The following is a 21,702-nucleotide window of genomic DNA, read 5'->3' on the forward strand; positions in this document are numbered from 1 at the left end:
GAGCCGGAACCCACCCCTGGTACATTCCACCCAGCAGCCGAATCCACACAACACACAAGCCCAGCTTTACAAACTGCAATTGCATACCTAAAGTGCTATGCCAAACAAATTATGGATTAAGACGGTGGTCTGGCTCCTACAACATGCTAAGACTACGGCTGTATTCTCACAGTTAAATTACTCGGAATAGAGCTGGAAGGGACCTTGGGAGGTCTTCTAGTCCAACCCCCTGCTCAAGCAGGAGACCTTATGCAGTTTGAGACAAGTAGCTGCCCTGTCTCTTCTTAAAGGGCTCTTTCTTTCCTGCGATTTCTGTTAGGAGGATGGGCAGAATGCATGATTAATATGTACAGGGAGACGCGTCAATTAATTTCATAAATGGGATCCTTATTTTTCAGGCCATTACTTTTAATCAGTGGTTACTTAGATTTAATTAGTTGCCTACGTAAATTAAAATCGATTCTACTTAGCCTAGTCTAGCGAGCTGCGTGAATTCAGCGAGGCTGGCAAAACAGGCAGTTCTGAACCGGTGGCTAATCTTAACTGAAATCTCCCCATCTCAACATTGCTGAGGTTGAGAAATACCCTCCTTTACCGGACTCTCCCCACTTTCTCCTCCGCCTTTTAACTCCAGCTTCTTCAGGCCACGCACGCAAGAGCAGCGAACCTTATCGCGTCGAACGGGAGCCAGCGATAGAGGGTCAGCCCCCAAAGCGCCGCGCCTCTTTGTCCCGCGGCTCCACCTTCTACCTTCTCCGGAACTTTTAGTTTCACGCCTCTTTCGGGGGCCAGCCGGGGAAGGATTTGAGCGCCGGACTAGGCGGAAGTGAGCCGAGCCGGGCCGTGATTGCAGTCAGGGTGGGCGGGCGAGCGAGCAAGGCTAGGGCGCACACCGGAGGGAGTCAGGGCTGGTTCCCTTCCGTGTCCTGCCAGCGGCGGGGAGGAGGAGGAGGAAGAAGAGCAGCCGCAGCGCCGCCCGCAGGAAACCTTGCAGGGCTCCCCTTGGAGGGGGGGGCGTTTGCTCGCAGGGAGACTAACACGGGGAGGCTCCCGGGGGCGTCTGGGTGGGTGGAGGGGCGCGCTTTCCCTTAGGAGGAGGCGCTTCCTTGGAAGGAGCTTCGGCCTCCGGGCAGGCAGGGACTGAAGAACCGCATGGGGAACCCTTGCAGGGAAAGCCCCCGCGGGAAGCCCTTTGCAGCGGCCGTTCCATCATACCGGGCGCCGTTTTAAGAACCGGGTCCCGCCGGGAAGCTGCCCTGGTGGTGGTGGGGGATCCCTTGGGGTTAAGCCTGAGCGGGGCTCCTGCAGGCTCTCAGCGGGGCAGGGAGGGTGGGGGTCCTAGAAGGACCTGTAGGAAACTTTCAGGCATGGCCACCCGGCGTTTAACAGACGCGTACTTGTTGTTGCGGAACAACGCCATCCAAAGCCGGCAGCTGCTGGCCGAGCAAGTGAGTAGTTACAGCTCCTCCAGTCCTCTGACTTCACGTAGCATGGCTGCTGCGGTGAGTCTCCCTTCATCCTACTGTATCCCACATGATACCCTTGTTTGTGTGTGCCAACCCGCTTAAAAGATAGCCAGCATGTCTTTCTTTCTTTCTGGGTGCCCCCCTATGCCCCCCTCCTGAATCCACTCTGCTTTTCTCCCAATCTATGAGATCTGGTTGGCCTAACAGGTTTCTTTCGGATAAATTTGCCCGTCTTTTAGGCTAGGCAGCCCTAAGTACCCTGTTTCCCTGAAAATAAGACCTCCCCGAATAACAAGCCCAATCGGGCTTTTGAGCGCATGCGCTAAAATAAACCCTCCCCTGAAAATATAACACAGCAGCAGCCATGAGGTGACCACGCTCACCGCATCTCAAAAATAATAAGGCCTCCCCGAAAATAAGGCCAGGCGCTTAGTTGGGGGGGTCAAAAGAAAATAAGTGTCTTGTTTTCGGGAAAACACGGTAGAATGGACTTACTATAAGCGCACCTGGTCAACTGTTGTGTGACACGGAATGCTGGATTTAGATGGGTCTGATCCAACAAATCTCTTATTTTCATAGTGCGAGCTACCAGTTTGGCTCAGTCTGATCAAAGGAGGTTGGACTGATTCATGGATGTTATTGGGAATCAATGGCTGTGTTATGCCAGCATATTGAAGGCCGTCTACTGGGAGAACAGAGGGCGTCCTTAAGCAGAAGGTTGCCCCCCCCCCTCCCTGCCACCCTATCAGAAGACTGCTAAATTTACATGGGACGGGGAGCCAATCCAGCAGGACAGTAGTTCACTTTTTATGGTTTAATATTGTACTCTACGATTCCATAATAAAGCTAATGTTAGGCTTTTTTCTAAAGGTGAATTATTCTATACATTTGTTGTAAAAACATGCTCTGTATAGATATGATCAGTTTTGGTTTTTAACCAGCTAAGGATAATAACAAAGGGACCAGAAATAGATGTCTTTATTGCTTGGGAATTAAATTCCCCAGTATTTAATTCATTTTGTTGTGTTGGGTGTTTTCTGCTTGTTGGTTTTTTGGATGAGGGGATATTTATTTCTTCTCCATTTTCTAATCAATAGTGCATGTATAATAATTATTTTATAATGCAAAATGATAGATCCTTATTCATCCCATCAACTGAAAGTGCTTGTGGTCAGATATTGATATAGCTTAGAAACTGTAAGAGTTGAAATAGACTTGCCTGGCTGATTTCTTTTTCTTATGATTTCCCAGTCAACCTGGCAAGGACATCTGATACCAATTTTTCTTTTCGCTTGAACAAACTCAGAAAAACTCAGGTTCCCCCCCCCCCAAAAAAAAACCAAAACAAGCATTTTATGCCATAACCTCAAAGTTGCACTAAAAAATAAAACTAGTGAATACTTGTCACTATGATTGGAAATATTTGGGAGGACCTACCTAGACTGTATTTCGTGACGGTTGAAATGCCTTTTATAATGATAAAGGTAGACATAAAGGGGACGTTAAAATGAATGTAGCCCTGTACTTTCTCATGCCATTTTTAACCCATTGAGTGCCCTTGAAAAAGCCTCTTGGTGGTACAAAATGGCCTGTTTCAATATCAAAATAGAAAGTGTTGGAAATCAGAAGATTTCTTTTAAAGTTGGAATACCTTGTTATCAACCCCTAAGGTTGCTGGGCACAACTACTTAGAGTCCATAATGGGGAGTTTCAGAGTAGTATTAACACAATATATTTCGAATACCTTCCCAAAAGCTTTTATCTAGTATTAAACACAGAAAGTTGATGGTGCAAAGTTAGCAATAGTTCATATGGTCCTATTGTTATAGTGCTGATAGAACCACATTTTTCCTGAGAGTGGATGTAGGAAAGTAATTTATAGCAGAGGTACAGGCTACAGATTGTTATTACCTAAAATTACCTAATTTATCTTCAGATGTTTTTGAATTAGACTAAAAAGGGAGTCCTCAAATTCTTCAGCTCATTGACCCCTCCATGAAGTTTCAGATTTATTGACATTCCCCCCAAACATATTTGAAAATTTAATAAATACTATTTTAACCTTTACCTCTTTTTACCTTTACTATGAATAACATCAGCCCCCATCAGCTTTTGAGGTTGATATTGACCACTTTGGAAAACTCTAGAGGAATGTTTCTTCCTCATCCTTTATATACAACGGATCTGCTAATAGAAGCCGTATCAGCTGAATACAAATGGTTCTCCATTTATGTCCCTAATGAAGCCCAGAATTTCCATCATAACTCACAACAGTCATAAGTTGAGGCACCCATGGCACCAAGCCTGAGTTTACAACTGCAATTTTAATAAAATAACCCACCATTTTCCTCCCCGGCAGTTAACTGGCAGGATATATATCAATTTTTCAATTGACTGTCTTTTAGCTGGCAGTATGAAAATCTGAGAGCTTTAAGTAGATCCATTATCCAGCCCTCCCTCTTTGGGTGGGTGGGAGGCTGATTCCTGCAGTGTGCAGTCAGAATAGTCGTTGCTATTTTGGTCTTGTAGTATTTCCAGAATTATTCCTCAAAGTGATAGAGTGGAAATGACTGAAAAGGCTGTACAAAAGTCACCATGGAGTTCTCAGCAATTTTGAAATGCTAGAGAAGAGTATAATCAGTTAAAGAAGACTATAAAATAATAATCAGCTTAATGTGAAAGGCATGCCAGACTGTCTTTTGAGGTGGACTGTGTTCTGTGGGTGTGATCAAAGGAGGCAGTTGAAGCCACCGAGTTGCTAGAAAAAATAGCTGAATAATCCTGATAGGTTACATTTATAGACCTTTGCAGCACTGAAACAAAAGGACTTTAAGCCAACAGGCATATTGGTGTTAAAGAAAGACAGACAGGTATCTCTGCAGAATAGAGCAGCATTCTTGGTAGCTGAAATTATTGGAAAGATCTAAACTCTTAATAGAAAGAAGGATGGACAACAATATAAACCAGGGCCCCCCAAACTTGGCAACTTTAAGACTTGTGGAGTTGAACTCTCAGAATTCTCCAGCCAGCTTAGCTGGCTGAAGAATTTTGGGAGTTCAACTCCACAAGTTGCCAAGTTTGGACACCTCTAAAATAAACAGTTGTTCCAGCACTAAGGAAGAGCAGATTAAGTCTACATAAGAAGTCCTTAGTATGACATCTATTTCCATCTGCATGAAGAAATCATATCTGTCATGTGCTTTCTTTTTACTTTTAAAACTCTCCAAGTTGCCCCCCCCCCCGTTACATCACCTCTACATATTGTGCCTTATTTCTCTTTTTCCTCTTTTGACCTGCTAGAAAGGATAACTGGAGCTCCATTTGTTTAAAACAGGCAAAAAACATAAAGACTAAATTAGGGATGGAAGTTATGGCTAGACAGCAAGTGCCCTCAAGAATTCATCCAGTCCTGCTAATTGAGAAATCCATTGGTGCAATTCTCTGTGTAGAGACGCCTTCTTAAAAACAGGAACAGCGTTGACTTGAGAATTCTTTTGGCTTCAACTTGGCCACACTTGATTCTGAAACTAATCCAATTTAGAGATTGGTTAATGAATGTTGCCCATACAGACTTTCTGTAATGAATGATCTGCATGTAATCTTTGACTTTTTTCCTGTTTTATTAAAATGCCATACGTACATAAGCCAATTGATTCTTTTTAGATATTTCATGGCTACATAGTTTAAATCTTAAATTTAAGACCCCCTATTTATTGTTTTAATGTTTATGATGCATTTTAATTGAATATTTGTAAGCCACCGTAAAGGGACTCAGTGGCTAAGACGCTGAGCCTGTTGATCAGAAAGGTTGCGGCGGTTCAAATCCCTAGCGCCACATAAGAGTGAGCTCTTGTTACTTGTCCCAGCTTCTGCCAACCCAGCAGTTCGAAAGCATGTAAAATGCAAGTAGAAAAATAGGAACCACCTTTGGTGGGAAGGTATCAGTGTTCCGTGCCCTTTCATTGTCTAGTCATGCCGACCACATAACCAAGGAGACATCTTTCGACAACGCTGGCTCTTTGGTTTTGAAACGGAGATTAGCACTGCCCCCTAGAGTTGGGAACGACTAGCACATATGTGCAAGGGGAACCTTTACATTTATCTTTAAGCCACCCTAGAATCGCTTTGACATGATGGGCAGCATATCAATTTGGTAAATATATAGTTGTATTATTTTCAGGTGTCGTGTAACTGAATTAAGTTGGAATCAGATCCTCTAAACTAGGATTTCTTTTAATGGCTAGGTTAAATAGAAAGTTCTGGATCCACTATCATATTAAGCAATTTATACTGTTTGTGCCTTGGTTTTCTTTTTATTTCCTTAACGAACGTTTTAAAAGGTTTGTAATGTAAAGCTCCTAAAATGTGCATTTCTTTACAGATCAAGAACATGGTTAGAAATATATTGAAAGGAAAAATACAATATGCAGCAGGCCGAATGTGAAATCCACTTGAAAACTGATACTGCTTTAAAAGACTGTTTTGTTTTCTGTGATAATCTGCCAATGTTGATCAATAAAATACTTGCATTCCTTCAACTGACTGTACCCTGTGCTCTGTCCTGTTCTTTTTGTTTCCCTCTCTTAAAATTTTTTGCTGGCTCTATATGGATGGGCTGATGTGATCACCAAACCATCTCAGGAGCTGGATGAGGTATTGTGCTGTTTGTCTAATCTATAAAATATCATTCAAAGTTGTCTTGTTCTGGCAAGGCAACTACTGCATTTAACTTAGGGTTATTCCTCCAAAGAGAAACCAGAAGACTGACGTGCAAATAGTCATCTGGATTTTGTCTCTGGTTTACTTCATTCCCTCGCTTACTGTAATATGCATGGATATTGACCAGGATTTAAAATATTACTGTTTAAACCAGGTGTATCCAATCTATGGCCCACAGATCGCATGCAGCCCTGGCGGCTAGTAATGTGGGCCCCACAAAATTTCCCTTTTACATTTGCTTTTAAAGCTCTGGATATATAGAAACACATTTTATTAGCTTTAGCTTCAGCATAATTGCCATTTCCTTTTTCTAGAAAGGACTAAAAACCTAAGAATACCAAAATGTCTTAACTGGCATGTTTACTTGGAAATGAAAGAAATGTAGAGTTTGATTGTGCTGGTAGGTTTTTAAGTTTAAATGTAGGAAGACACGAGGGCCAGTTTTAAAAACGGAGCTGGCACTGCAGATGAGCCACCCTGTCTAATATGGTGGGTTGCTTTAAGAATTCCTTTAAGTGTAACATTTTCTCAAACCAGGAGTTAACAAGATCTGAACAAAAGAGGTTGTAAACTATAAATAATTTTAATATATCAAGCCTAGCACTTCCTTTAATTATAAAGCCAACCATAGATTTTTATATAGCTTCCTGAAGAAACAATACCCTTTCATGGGCCCTATTGTGAAAGGCAGACAGCAGCTACTTGCCTGGATGTTAAGTGGAAGAACAGTGCCAATGTAGACCGGGATCCAAGTTTAGCTAAATTCTCAGATCGATAGATTAATTTGGAATGGATCCCCCAAATCAACTCTCTCTGTCCTGTTTTTTTTTCCACTGTGCTCTTTGGGTTTCGGTTTCATTCACTCTCTGTGACTTACTCTGCACATCCAACTAAGTTGTTATTTATTAAACCATGACTTGTTAAATAAATTATATTAGGTTGGTTTTGCCCAACGTGCTGAAACATAACGGTTTGCTAATTATACTGGCTGGATTCTTTCAACATGCTTTGCCAAACCACAAATTTGGCTTAGTCCAATGCGTAAACCCAGTCTACTAGAAGTGCGCTTTTTAAAACCCCATCATTCCAAAGGCTAAGAATGTTATATCAAATATGGAGTTTGCTCCAAACTCAATCTTGGATTAAGCCAGGATGGAGGTATTTATACCTACCTTCAAAGATCTTTTTGATGTGTTGAAAATAGATAGACAGCTTACCTGGGACATAAAATGTTCTTTGGTCTTTGAAAAGAAAATAGTAAAATAAAGTTGTTCTTTTAATAGTTACCAGCTTGGCCCAAAATCATTTATCATGCATTAACTTTACTTCAATTGCATAAAAAGCACATGTATATTTGGAAAGTAATATAGAAAATAACAAAAGCTGAAATAATTTCATACTACCTAATTTCTTTTCTTTATAACTTCTTGAAGGGGTCCAGAACTAAATTTTGCTTTATCAAATTGCAGTGAGAGCCTTCTTTCCATTTGACCTAAATTCTTCAAGCCCTTCTTTTTCATTGTGCATCTGCTTTTCTAGCCTAACTAGATTTATTTTTTTCAAACTTGGCTTCTGTTTTAAATAAAACACTGCATTTATATACAGTGTGTTTGAAATGAAGCTTGTCCTGGGAATTTGTTTGTCGAATGGTATGAATGAGTCATAAATTGAAATATTTTAGGTGTTATGTACAGAGCCACAGCCTTTGCCTTAAGCCAATGGCTTAAACCTGAGAAAACTTTGGACATCAGTTTGTATGTGATTTTCTGCCATAAAACCCCTGTATTTTGCAGAGTTCTGAAGAGATAACCCTAGATGTGTGTTTGTTTGCAAGCATGTTGGCCAAGTTTGTGGGTTCTTATAATGGTCTTACATGATTATCTCAAGAAATACATTCAGCTCTCCTTTGCAAATTTAAATTAAAATGGAGTAATGTAACAATGGTCACCACTTGTCTCTCATTACAGTTACAGTGTCAGTTTGGTCTAGTGCAGTGCTGGTGAATCTATGGCACACGGGCAACAGGTGGCATGCAGAGCCCTTTCTGTGAGCATGTGCACTGTTGCCCCAGCTCAGCTTCGCTGCGCATGTGTGCGCACCTCCCACTGACCAGCTGGTCTTCGGGTCTCTCCCGCTCATGGACAGGAGGGATTGGGGCAGTATATATGTGTGTGTGTTGCATTTTGGGTATGCACGTGCGCACATGCGCTTTGGGCACTCGGTGCAAAAAAGGTTCTCCATCACTGGTCTAATGGTAAAAGCACCAGACTAGAAACTGGGAGGCTGTGAATTCTAGTCCTTCCTTAGCCCCCTAAGCCAGTTGGGTGACCTTGGGCCAGTCACACTCACTCTCTCAGCCACACCCACCACACGGAGTTGTTGGGGGAGAAAATAGGTGGAGGAAACTGCATTGGATATGTTTGTTTGCCTTGAGTTATGTGTCAAAATAAAAAAGGTGGGATATAAATAAATAAATAACCAGCTGTCACAAAGAGTTGCAAAGAATCAGAAGACCATGAGCTTTGAGTCCTAAATGTTCAAGTTATTTTCTTCTGAATCTGGAAGCTGTGTCATTTTGATTCACAACAGACAAAACACCTTTCTTCTATTTTTCTCCAGCTTGCAGATGATCGCATGGCACTGGTATCGGGTATCAGTTTAGATCCTGAAGCAGCTATCTGTGTATCTAAGAGGTTGTCTCCCAAGTGGATTGATGGTATAGAAGAAGTAAGTATATAAAGAATGTAACCACATATGCATAAATTCTGGGAAAGCAGTAGTAAAAACTGGCAATATTTTGTTTACTTAATTTTTAATCTTCCGATGTTCAGGGAAGAATGTAAAATTAAAAAGTGGTGTTTAGAGTTACAGGTCTAAAAACATTTAATAGGAATACCTACCTAACCAACTCCATGAAATAGACAAATGTAAATTTGCTTTTTGCAATTTGTACAATTCTTTACAATCTATTTCAATATTTTAGGTTTTAAGAGAGAGAGGGATGGGGGCATAATATGGGAATATATGGTATTCCCCCATTTGTAAAGGAGGAGAGTTTTGACAGGGGAAACTATTTGATTTGCAAAGGTTCAAGTTGCTAGCATTAGCTGGAAGGGGAAATTCATAAGGTTGAAGGAAATAAGATGCCTAAGGAAATAGCTGGATTATATCTTGTTGACGTTATATTCCCCCCCCCCCATTATATGACCTTTCTTGGTAGAGTTGTTAAGTGAATCCCTGCAGTTGTTAAGTTAGTAACATGGTTATTAAATGAATCTGGTTTGCTCATGGATTTTGCTTGTGTCAGATGGTCGCAAAAGGTGATCACATGCTCCTGGGACACTGCAGCCATCATAAATAAATGCCAGTTGCCAAGCGTCCAAATTTTGATCATGTGACCATGGGGATGCTGCAATGATGATTAAGTGTGCAAAATGGTGATAAGTAACTTTTTTTTAGTGCCAATGTCAGGGTTCCAAGTAACATACCCATAGCAAACAAAATTCTGAGGCAGGCATGTTCCTCAAAGACTAGATTTATTGGATATGTCATATTGGCACCAGCTGGTGAAAACCGATTCGGAATATATCCCGTGGTTTTCACTGATTAAAAGTGAAAGTTTGTCACTTTCTCAAAACAACGAGTCACATGGTCCAATCAGGATGCTGTCCAGTTGCTAGGTGTCTCCAGTTCCCTCCTTCCGAGCACCTGCAGGAATATCCTTGGTTCCCATGAGAAAGCATTTTGTTGGCTACAACACCCCAACTATCTCTATTTCCTCCTCCCCCTCCCTCTTCCCTGGTGTGACAGCTCTGAAGTCTCAAAATGGCCTTAGTCAGGCCAACTTCAGGGTTGACAACCATTGTAACTTCAAATTTGATGGAATTCAGTTTCTTGGTCAAGACGGTGAAAGATCAACCATTTCGGAAGTGATCTGAACTCAAAATATGCTGGCTTCCCCCCCCACACACACACACTTGTGTGTATATGGCTGAAATTGAATAGCATTTTTCTATAAAAAGCCAATATGTATTTTTTAAAATATAACCAAGTGGGTTTTTTAAAAAAATTACTATTGTCTGGAATGCTTTCTTCGCTTAAGTTTCTAATGTTGCCCTTCTTTTTTTCAAATTTTGTTTTAAGATTCAATATGAAATATCCAGGATAAAACAGAAGATGAAAGAACTTGCCAGTCTGCATGACAAGCATTTAAACAGACCAACTTTGGATGATAGCAGCGAGGAAGAGCATGCAATAGAAATAACCACTCAAGAAATTACACAGGTGCCACCGCGCTTCTCTTTTCAAAATAGAATTGGGTTTTACCAAGTGCAGATACGTGAGTAAGTTGCCCGAATGTCCCTTTGGATAAAGGTAAAAATCCAGCCGTCAGAAGTCAATTGATTTCTTAAACAAAAAAATAAAATAAAAATGGCAATATTATACTGATATATGAATACTTAAAATAATTTTAAGAAGAAAAATGCAAAGATGTTAAACATCTGCAGTTAAGAATTCCAACCAAAACGCATTTGTGTAGATTGATGGTTATAGAAAAAAAATATTGTTACCATTTTAAACAATGGACACCTGATTTTAATAAAACAGTACTTAAGATTTTATAGTATAGATTTCGTTGTTCAGCTGTTGCAACTGCACATACGGGTAAGTTAAATACCCTGTTTCCCTGAAAATAAGACCTTCCTGGAAAAAAATCAAATGCCCTCTGCCAGCAAAGATAATAGAATTTGGTTAGAAACCCTCTAACACTAAATCTACCTGATTTCCTGGACTCTTTTTCTGGGCTGGTGTTGGAGAACCCATGGTCACATGTCCTTAGGGATTTCAGTTTCCCACCATGTGACAAGGAGTCTGGGATTTCTCAAGCCATGAAGTTCATCATTCCAAAGCAACCCTGGACTAATTCCGGGTCGTTGACAGCCCAGCACAAATTGGAGGGTTGCACATTTACACCTGCATTTTTTTACTTGGGGCAAATGTGGCATGATCTGATTTTAGAGGATATAAGGGGTAGGATTCAGCCAGTTCGCCCCAGTTCAGGTGAACCAGATGCTAATTTGCATCTGTTGCAAGGACCGGCTGGCCGTGCCCATCCCAGGAGTCTCCACGCGGCTCATTCATCATGCCAGGTAAGTGTAGGGCCTACGTGGAGGCTCTGGGAGGGCGAAAAACAGGCCTACCGGAAGTTTCCGGAGGTCACGTCCCCCAATGGCCACACCCACCCAGCAATTGAGCAGACAATCAGTTGCTAAAACTTTTCAATCCCACCCCTGATTACCATCCATCCAGTTGCCCTGATCAAATCACTTTCTTATTGCTTTTTTGGCTTGCTGGTGTGATTCCCCCAAGATGGCTCATGTTCTACTGGGGGGTAGGAGTGGGGGATAAGACCTAACAACTTCTATTGAACCCTTATGAAGATTAGTTTTGCTACAGTATCTTCCTGGCAGATAAAGTCCCTCAGATCTCCTCCCAGTTGAAATCCAGTGGGCAGGTCCTTTCAATATAACTGAAGTGGAGTCTTGCAGAGTTATCTGGGGCAAGATTGAGACTGTGGCACAGGAGGAAATGGACAGAATTCTTCAGCTACCTGTTTGCTAGATCCAGATCCCTCCTGATTGGTCAGATCTTCCTGGGATTTGATCTTTTTTGACTTTGAAGTTGTTTCCCGGGTTTTGAAAGAGGTATTGGTATACCAGCTCTTCAAGAGACCATTGGTGGACCCAGTGATTCTGGACAATTGTCATCCACTCTCCATTCTTCCCTTTGAGGACAAGATTGTCGAATGGAATCTGCTTCCTGCACTATTTTGAAACTTTCAAAAGAGCCTGACTAACTGTACGTAGGCTCCTTATTATACCTCAGTCTGGATTTCATTTTTGGTTTCTTTTTTCATAAAGATCAACAGCTCCTTTTGCTCTTTATCAAGGAAATAAATATTACCAATAGCTTCAGTTACTGCGATAAGCTATATGTATATTCTCAACTCTGAGATACATATATTCTCCCCTTCTGTTGGCTACAGTTATTCTCCGCACAGTGTAAATCGCCAGAAACTCAGTACAAGAAATTACTGTGAGATTCAATTCAATAAGCTTTTAAGACATAGTTGAATGTAGCTACAGCTCTAGAGGATAGCTTTACTTCAGTTTAAATAAATAGTTTCTTAGGCATTTGTTGTTGTGGTCCACCAGGGGCGAGCAGATCTGGCAGTAGATTCGGACAGTGAGGAGGTTGGAGAGGAACATGGGCCAGTCCTGGAGTCTGTGAAAGACTCTGATGAAGGCTCTGTGTCAGAGGCAGAGAGGGGGCCAGAGCTATATGCCAATTATCAGTTGCCTTAAGAATCAGACATCAGTGAGGCAGACGAACAGGTGGAGCCTGTTCCCGGTGTGCACATGCACAGAGTTGCCAGACGAAGGAAGCAGCTAAAGAACAGGGGTCGACTTGGGAGTAAGGCCACAGGTGGATGATGAATGGCCCTTCCCAGAGGAAATAAAAGAGGAGCGAAAGGGGAGTGGAGTTTGCAGGAGACAATTAGATCGCTTAATTGGTTCGTGACTGAGACTCCTTGCCAGGTTTTGCAGATATCGACCTGGCATTTCTCCAAGCCAGAGAAGGTCTGTGACTGTAAATCCTCCCTTGAAAGACTTTGCTGGATGTGAATGAACAGAATTCACAGTAAATTAATAAAAGGGTTTTTTTGTCGGGACAAGGAGTTTGCTTCATGGTCTTGGGAAGCCTCGGTCAGAACAGTTGTTAACTGAACCAGGAATGCTTGCTCCTGTTTCTCTATAAAAACGATTTGTCTTCTCTCTCTCTCTCTCTCTCTCTGTCTCTCTGTCTCTCTCTCTCTTCCCCCAGCTATTTCACAGGTGTCACAAAGCAGTCCAGGGTTTGCACAGCAAGTCGCGAAGCTGTACTGGCCAAGAATGCCGGCTTCTGAAGAACGTTGTGTGTTCCTTAGCTCAGTCTCTGCAGGACCTCTCCACAAGCTTTAGACACGGGCAGTCTGACTATCTCAAACGTAAGCCATGGACCATTTGCAACCTTTTAGAACAGGGCACCTTCCCACTGTGGCTGAGAATTCTTAGTGACAATAATCTTCTTGTTCTTGTAGGCATGAAAAATCGAGAAGAAAGATCCAAACATTTCTTCGACACCTCGGTCTCTCTCATGGATGATGGGGAGGATATGACACTGTACGACAGGGTAGGTACCAAATTGTCAACTGGATTATTTTTATGTAAAAATACAAAGCATCTGGTGTTCATTTGCCTGCTATGAAGAACTTGAAAGTAATGATTGCATGCATCGATTAAAATTGAGTGAGTCTCTTTTGTATTAAGATGCAAATTTCTCAAAAGAGACAAACTTTTGAAAACTACATGCTATTTGCTGGCATGCCAAAGAATCAAAAGTACTGCCACACCCACCCACCCACCCCACCCCTCTCTCTCTCTCTCTCTCCCTCCCCCCTCCCTCCCCCCTCCCTCCCCCTCCCTCCCTCCCTCCCTCTCTTTCTCTCTCTCTCATTTCCTTTCTGATATTTTTTTTCTCTCTTTCTGATTGCCCAGCAGCCTGCAAGGGAAATGATAAATCTCTCTTGCAGGAGGACTTTAGAATTAAGCTGAGAGTCCCATATTATCCTCTGGCTTAAGGCTGACTACCTGCTGATAAAAAAATTGGTCTCTAGGATATCTGCTAGTTGCTAGGAAAAATTGGGTTACTGCTGGATTTTGTAGATGCTTGGTTATAAACTGATTCATTGAAACTCTCAAAGGGGGCAGCTGGGCTCAGAGTTATGCCACAATTATCGTGCTTATCTTTTTAAAAGAGAACTTTTAAGAGAGAGATTAAAGAGACTGCAGAGGGGGAAAATACAGGAGGATATTATGGTTGAATGGGAAGCTGTTTGGTTTGAAAACCTTTTGGGTTTTTTTAATGCATTTTGAATGGTACAATATTTAGTCTGACATTTTTCTTTTTATTTTCATAAGGGTTTTACAGATGACCAGTTAGTATTAGTGGAACAAAACACTACGTTGGTGGAAGAGCGGGAACGAGAAATTCGACAAATTATACAGTCCATTACTGATCTTAATGAAATTTTCAGGGATTTAGGAGCAATGATAGTTGAACAGGTAAGTGGTTCTTTGGTATCAATGCTATTTGCATCTTATAAGATCTTGATTTAGAATATGATATGTCTTCCTGGAGTTCACCTGAAGAAAAGCGGGATGTAAACATAATTTAAAAAAACAGGTGGATCGGACCTAATCATTTTGAAGTAGCATCATTGAAAAAAAACAGTCTATTAGAGCTAATCATTTTACTTTGGCTTACCAATTGAGGGTGATTCTAAAACAGCTCTAACCTAATTAAAATTAATCATTTTACTTTATATTTCTGTTTGCTTGATTAGGAATGATTCAAACAGGATTGTCAGAAATCCTGCGTTTTGCAAAGTATCTTTTATTTATTTATTTATTAAATTTATAGGCCGCCCAATCCCAGAGGACTCTTGTCTGTACCTTTGTACCAACTCTGTGAATACACTTGCAAAGCATACTGATGGAAGCCCTATGCATTTAGAGGCTATAGCAGGCACAGAGTGCAGCAGGGTGGACAGTTTTTGGGGCCCCAAGAATGGCCCATGTAACACCATTGTTCCATGAGCTGCACTGGCTGCTGGTTTGCTTCCAGGTGCAGTTCCAGGTGTTGCTAATCACCTTGAATGTCCTTCATGACGTGGGTCCAGGCTACTTGCAGGACCACTTCATCCCACTTTGATTGCCAGCAGAAGAGGCATCCTGCAGGCCCCTTTGCCCAGGTATTCTGGCTGATGGGGGTCCCGGAGAAAAGCCTTCTCTGCCATTGCACCTGGCCCCTGGAACATCTTGCCACTTGGACTGAGGTCGGCTCTAACTCTCCTGACCTTCAGCAAGACCTTAAAAGATCTGACTTTGCCAGGTGGCTTAGGGTTCCCATAGGGGAGTTTCACACTGGCAGACTAATAGCAGATCCCAACTCCCACCACCCACCCTGCTGGTCCTATTTCCTCTCTCCCCATCTTTTGGTTAGGGTTGAGTATTTATCTTTTTATATTATTTGGGTTTTGTAAAATTTTATCTTTTTAAATATTGACAACTGCCCAGAGTTGCCTTGTGATAAGATGGGTGACCAATAAATTAGATGATAGATAGATAGATAGATAGATAGATAGATAGATAGATAGATAGATAGATGATAGATAGATAGATAGATAGATAGATAGATAGATAGATAGATAGATAGATAGATAGATAGATACATGATAGAGATAGATAGATAGATAGATAGATAGATAGATAGATAGATAGATAGATAGATAGATAGATAGATAGATAGATAGATAGATGATAGATAGAAAGATACATGATATAGATAGATAGATAGATAAATAGACAGACAGACAGACAGATCCTAGATGGGAGGGAGTTATTTGGATCATCAGAAAGGTTGTGACATAGAAGAAAAAATACTTAACAACTATCTCACTTAGCAACAGAAATTTTGGGCATAATTGTGTGTGTTAGTCATATTGTATGTGTACATACCAGAAGAAAGACATTTGCCTTTGATTCCTCAATCTGTTTCTATACTGAAATATAGAATATTAAAATATTTCTATATAGGAGAGAGAGTATGTGTGTAAATATACATGCACAGACACACACATTGTTAGAGGTGAAGAGGAAGGGTTCACCAAATATTCCACTTATTTTATACATGTTTGACTTTCATATGCTGGTTTACCATCATATGCTGGTTTTCCAGCATTAGCCAACCAATTTATATTAATAGAAAACATCCTATAATTTGAGCCTATCTTAATATATATTGCATTTCCATCAATCAACCTTCATTTTGATCACAGAACAGCACTGCAGCCTACAGAACTGATGCATATTTTTTCTTCAGGGTACCGTACTGGATAGGATTGACTACAGTGTTGAACAATCATGCATAAAAACAGATGAAGGATTGAAACAACTACATAAAGTAAGCAGAGAATGTTTTTTTGAGGTCTTATTCTGAATGCCACTATTTCATACTGTTGAGGAGCTTGTTAGTACAATTCCAGACATATGAGACATAACATTTTCTCTTTCCATACCTATTGTTTTAGAACAATAGAAGTTCTATTTTTAGAACTTAAAAGTTCTAAAAGTTTTAGAAGTTAAAAGGACACTGATGGCAGCTAACTAAAATTAAGGAAATTAGACAAATGGTTCCTATCCTAGATATCTTAATATCTAGCATTTAATGATTGTATGGGAATGTGATTACGCTTTTCTGATTATTCCTCTGTGCAGTTCTCCCACAAATTTCTTTGCAGTTGGCACATGGGTAATCTACCCATTTCTTTTTATCCACAGAACCGTAAAATAGTCTAGGTGTAAAGGTTGAGTTCACCTTTGAGTTGAGTTCTATGAGTATTAAGATAATTCCTTCTCTTATTTGTGGGGTATAAAACAGTTATTAAGACTTACGCCACATGTACTTTATGCCAGAAAGGGAAACATCACTGATGTATTTAGAATCTGCTCTGTACCAAACTTCCTATGACAGTTTACCTAATGGAAATTAAACGAAAATGATAATCTAGTGTCCACAAAACAAAATCCAGAAAATAACAAGAAGAACAAAAGAGGAAATGTTCAGAAAACGACGGGAAACGTTAGAAATAAACTCAAACTGCTTCTGTCCTTACTCCTTGGGATGTAAGAGGAGTGAAGAGAAAATTCTATCGGGCTTTTTTAAAAAGACTTTCAGGCAGGCCATACCAGAAAACTTGACTTCACCAGTTTGATTAGATAGAATATTTACTGATAGAAACTGTAGTAACATAACCTCGAAAGCCTAAAGCAGTGATGGCGAACCTTTTAGACACCGAGTGCCCAAACTGAAAGGTGCACATGTGCAGGCATGCGCGGATGCGCAGCAGAGACCCAAAGACCAGCTGGTGGGAGGCAGGGCATCCCAACCCTGGCAGCATGGCAAGAGGTAAGATCTTTTTCTTTCGTGAGCGTCTGTTTCGTCATTTGCAGGGAAACATCAGCTCACGAAAGAAACACCACGGAGATCTGACCTGGGTCAACAGCATGCATGCCAGCAGAGAAAGCCCTGCATGCCACCTCTGGCACCCCTGCCACAGGTTCGCCATCACGGGACTTTTTTCGCTTCTCTCCCTCTTATATAGGAAATGAAGGCAATTCTTTATTTTTTTCTGTCTTTTCCAAGTTAAAAGCACATTTTTGTGCATATTGTAGTCATCATCTCTGCTTAGTTTCTCCCAGGTCATTACTGTGGCTCTCTGCTCATTATTCCCTATTTAGAGTAATTTATTTTCTGCTATCTCCGGTGAAGAATCTGTGTTAAAGTCCTCTTTTCTGTATCTGCAGGCCGAGCATTATCAAAAGAAGAATCGGAAGATGCTCATCATTTTAATTTTGTTTGTCATAGTTATTATCCTTATCATTGTCCTTATTGCTGTGAAATTTCGCTAGGCGATGTGCTGGTGATGCTTTCCTTTCTCTCTGTGTTTGTCTGAGAGGTAGCGACAAATTTTTGTGTGTTGTGTTTCTCCCGTTTTTGTTCCTGGCAGGAATGGTTGAGCCTCTGCTCTTGAAAGCTATCTGTTGGATGAATGTATGGGATCTAATGGTGCAAAGTCTGTGCAATGTTCATACAGAAAACTCCTGTTTTACATATTCAGTGAATATGAAAGGCAGTGATTTGTAAAAAAATCAGAAATGTGCAGAAATGCCAGAATTTCTGAGAAAAGCTACCAAATCAGGCATTTTGTTTATCCAGGCTATTGGAATGCTAGAAACATTTTTAAAAATGATTTAAACATTTCGGAAAGTGCTTTTACTAAACAGGAATAATAATGTGCTTTCTAACATGACTTAACCTATGGTTAATTTTAGGGTAAACTGTCCGAAGTATGATGTGGACATCATTCCCAAAACTATGAAGTTGGAGATTTTTTTTTAAAAAATGCCTTAAAGATACAATATTTGCTCTTTACCATCTTCCCCTCCAGAGTTAATATTAGTATGGGTTCACAGAAATAAAAAAAAGATTTCTATTTCATTCTATTATTCCAAAAGTGGTGGCTGGCGTTATCAATAGTACTCAAACCACAGAGAGTATTACTGTTTTAAGATTATTTTTTAAAAGTTTTAAATAATCAAGAATGTGCTTTGATTATTTCCACCTCTTCCCACTATTGAACTGAAGGAGGGTTTCTCTGATCCCTCTTTCTGAATCTTCCTTCCCAAACTGAATCTGTTAATAATATACAGCAGCAGTTACATATTTCATCTTATTTTTCAGAGCGCGAATGGAAAAGGGCGATGGTACATTCACACACAGTTTAATTTGAACTAATGGCAGCATGAGGAACTTACCCTTAAATAAAATCATATTTGTTCTCAGCTGTGAGATCTCAGGAAAATTTGGAATCCTGTTCAGAGCAAATGTTGCTCTGCGTCTATATTTCTTGTTTCTTTTAACATTTTAGGTGGTTCTGCTGGAAAAGATAATTTTCCTGATTTTAAAAAATCTTATCTTTTAACTGTAACTTAAAATTGCTGAGCTGTTTGGGGCCCTTGGTGTTCGATCCTTTTTTTTTTTTTAAGCATTCTGTACTGAAGAATTTAAAAGTTGTACTTTGCATCTCGTTTTGCTGTGATTTAGCAACACCAGTTGCCAACTTTTTTTTTTTAACTGCCTTAGATTCTTATCAATTTGATCACGGAATAATTGCAATGCTGCCTGTGTAGTTGTTACACCTTGTTTTCTTCCTTTCATCCAGCTCTTTGCATCATTCAGATTTCTTGTATCTGATGACAGAGAAACAGAAATCATAGTCCCACCTGGGGTCATTGGGAGATTCTGCTTGCTAGATAAAGGAAGAATCCGACATCTGTAGTTGAAACCTCTGGCGTAAAAGAGGATTGCCACAAGAGAATTGTGTTTTAGCTGCTGCTGTGATTCTGTCAGTGAGAAGGTGAAGAAATGCTCTTGGTGAACTCTGCTCAGCTATTTTGATTCATCTCCTATTTACAGAACCTCTGCAGAAGGCTTACTTTATGCCCTTCCGATACAGTGGTCCATTGCTTCTTGGAAGAATGGAATTCAGTCTCTTTATGTTAGCATCTGCAGCAGCTATCAGTTGTACAGGTAGATTTGTGATTTGAACAAGGTCTGGCCCAGCCAAAGAACCATGAATACCAAACAGCATGAGAAATATGGAAAATAAACATACTGTACTTTATGCACGCGCAAAAATCCATTTGCTCCTTAGGCATGCACAAAATAGACAAAAATGTGCCACGAGTGATGGTTGCCAGAGTCTGGTTTGTATTTTCCAACTGGATAACAAAGGCCACTTATATTTACTGTAAATATTATTCTGTTACCTAAAGTAGAATACCAATTACACACTGGACTTCTTTCCTTTCAAAACAAGGAAAAGTTGAACATCGGTTTACTTAAGTTTTTCAATGATTTGCTCGAGATAACAAATTTCAGCAGGCCATGTTTAACCTCCTGCTGCCATTTATGCTGACCATTAGCATCTTTAATCAATTTTATTAGGTTTAGTAACGAGAAGATATTTATAAACACGTACTTAAAACCAATGGCATGATTTGGAAAAGGCTATCTTGGCTCCAGACTAAATTGATGCATGTCAATGTGTGTATGTCCTTGAAGCCAAGCTTGATCCTTGACTGTTCTATGGATACTCGGCTGTCACTTCTCTTCAAAAATATATGGAAATGGTTTATCATTGCCTTTTCTCTGGATGATTTCTGGATTTCCAAGTGTGGCCTACAGCTTAGAGATCCTCCTGATTAGCTCTGAAAATATGTATGCATGTACAATTGTTGCAATCTGTGTATCACGGTGTGTTTAATTAAGACTGGATTAACTGGATGCAGAAACAGTTTTTACTTCGTTCTCCCCCCTCCCCTTCCTCTCCAGAAGAGGATCAGGAAATAGGGAATCATGAGAAAAGATTGAGCCAAGAGAGAAATGTGTTCTCTAAAGAGGATGGTGGGTAGAACAAGCTGGATGTTTGGAAGAAAAAGGTATTTTGCTGCTAAAAAAAAATTGTCACTTGCAAGAGGAAAAGTTGTTCATTTTCATGCCATCTCCCTAACCGTATGTTGGTTAATACCGTATGTTTGGTGGCACATTATTGCCACTAAGGTTATTTGTGAATACCGTTTTGAAGTTTCATTTGTATTTCTGTCTATTGCAATATATTTTTTGGAATTATTCCCAATCCACAGTCTTTTTAAAAAAATCTTAAATCATGAGAACAAATCAGTGTAAGATATGTACATTCCAAGGGGTGGGTTTTGCGGTTTGGAGATTCCTTGTGGTCATTGGGCATGGTTTCATGTGGCATCACTGTACTTTGGGAAGACTATTTTTTTAAGTTTATTTAAAATTATTTATTTAAAACTCAATAGTTAAATAGGTGGGGGGTGGTTTCTATGCTGAAGATTCTTTGTCTGACCCATTAAGTGAAAAACTAACTGGCTTGTAATTTTAACTGGACCGAAAAAGTTAGGCAAGAGATAAGTTAGCAATTTACAAAAGAATGGCCAAAGATTTGATCATTCTTGTCTGCCTGATTTGGTGCTTTCTCTGTTTTGGTAGATTTGCTGCATAAAATTTACTGGGATATTCTTTCTGTATCAACTCCCCCAACCAAGCAGTCCTCTAGCAGACTCGGTTTCCAGAAAAACTGCTGGATGCTTTGTCTCTCAGGCAATATTATTCTTGGTGAGCCTTTTTATTTCCTAAATCAATTGGCTCTCTACAACCTGCCCTCTTTGCAAAACTGGAACACCAAAGCTGAGAAGTAGTAGCACCATCTTACCCAAAGAACTGGTTGTTACAGCCTGATTTGAACTGAGACTATGGATGGAAAAGCGATGTAACTGGCTTTCTTATGACCGTTCACTGTTGAATGATGCTTGTGGTGTGTTCCAGAAGGTCTTCCCTTCAGCCTGCTTCAGGTTGAATGTGTTTGGGATTAAACGGGATTTAAAGCTACAAAGGACACCTACAGCCTGCCATAAAGGTTCACCGCTTTCAGCAAAACTCCAAACCTTGGTTGGGCGCAGAATGAAGGCTTTTGATGCACCCAATAAAGGAGAATCATCCTGAATGAGACATCATCAGCTGGATACATCGCGTAGGGACTCAAGTTGGGCCAATGGTGGTTTCACGCAATGATGGATTTGCTTTCAAATCAAATGTATTTATGGTGTATGTAACGGAAGGGATCTCTGTTTTTACCCAACAATGTACAGTCTATTTTCATCCATTTCTGTGGACAATTTGTAATGTACAAATAAACTATTCAACTCTAACTAGAAGCTGACTTCTTCTCCCATCTCCCCACATTAAAACCCGTCATTAAAATCTA

The 21,702-nt window shown here is 40.4% G+C and overlaps 1 protein-coding gene across 4 annotated transcripts; it reads left to right on the forward strand.

Annotated features, from left to right (window-relative positions):
• Positions 1-813: 813 nt before the first annotated feature.
• STX16 (syntaxin 16) lies at positions 814-21,646 on the forward strand. 4 transcript variants are annotated; one of them, XM_032217995.1, is made up of 9 exons: positions 814-1,502; positions 6,108-6,119; positions 8,805-8,912; positions 10,329-10,469; positions 13,071-13,233; positions 13,327-13,418; positions 14,207-14,350; positions 16,170-16,250; positions 17,654-21,646. In XM_032217995.1, the coding sequence occupies exons 1-9, from the start codon at positions 1,368-1,370 to the stop codon at positions 17,756-17,758; spliced, it is 981 nt and encodes a 326-aa protein (XP_032073886.1). In that variant the 5' UTR covers positions 814-1,367; the 3' UTR covers positions 17,759-21,646. The 4 variants fall into 4 exon arrangements, with proteins under 4 accessions (XP_032073886.1, XP_032073891.1, XP_032073890.1 ...); XM_032218000.1 differs by having other exon boundaries at positions 814-1,448; XM_032217999.1 differs by lacking the exon at positions 6,108-6,119.
• Positions 21,647-21,702: the final 56 nt, after the last annotated feature.

Source organism: Thamnophis elegans, chromosome 5 (assembly GCF_009769535.1).
Source record: "Thamnophis elegans isolate rThaEle1 chromosome 5, rThaEle1.pri, whole genome shotgun sequence".
NCBI classification, from domain to species: Eukaryota; Metazoa; Chordata; class Lepidosauria; order Squamata; family Colubridae; genus Thamnophis; species Thamnophis elegans.

Excerpts from the sequence above, each read along its gene's own strand:
- STX16 (XM_032217995.1), top strand. The coding sequence starts at position 1,368 with ATGGCCACCCGGCGTTTAACAGACGCGTACTTGTTGTTGCGGAACAAC. Across the intron at positions 13,234-13,326 it reads GCAGTCTGACTATCTCAAAC|GCATGAAAAATCGAGAAGAA; the intron begins GTAAGCCATGGA and ends TTGTTCTTGTAG. Across the intron at positions 16,251-17,653 it reads GATTGAAACAACTACATAAA|GCCGAGCATTATCAAAAGAA; the intron begins GTAAGCAGAGAA and ends CTGTATCTGCAG.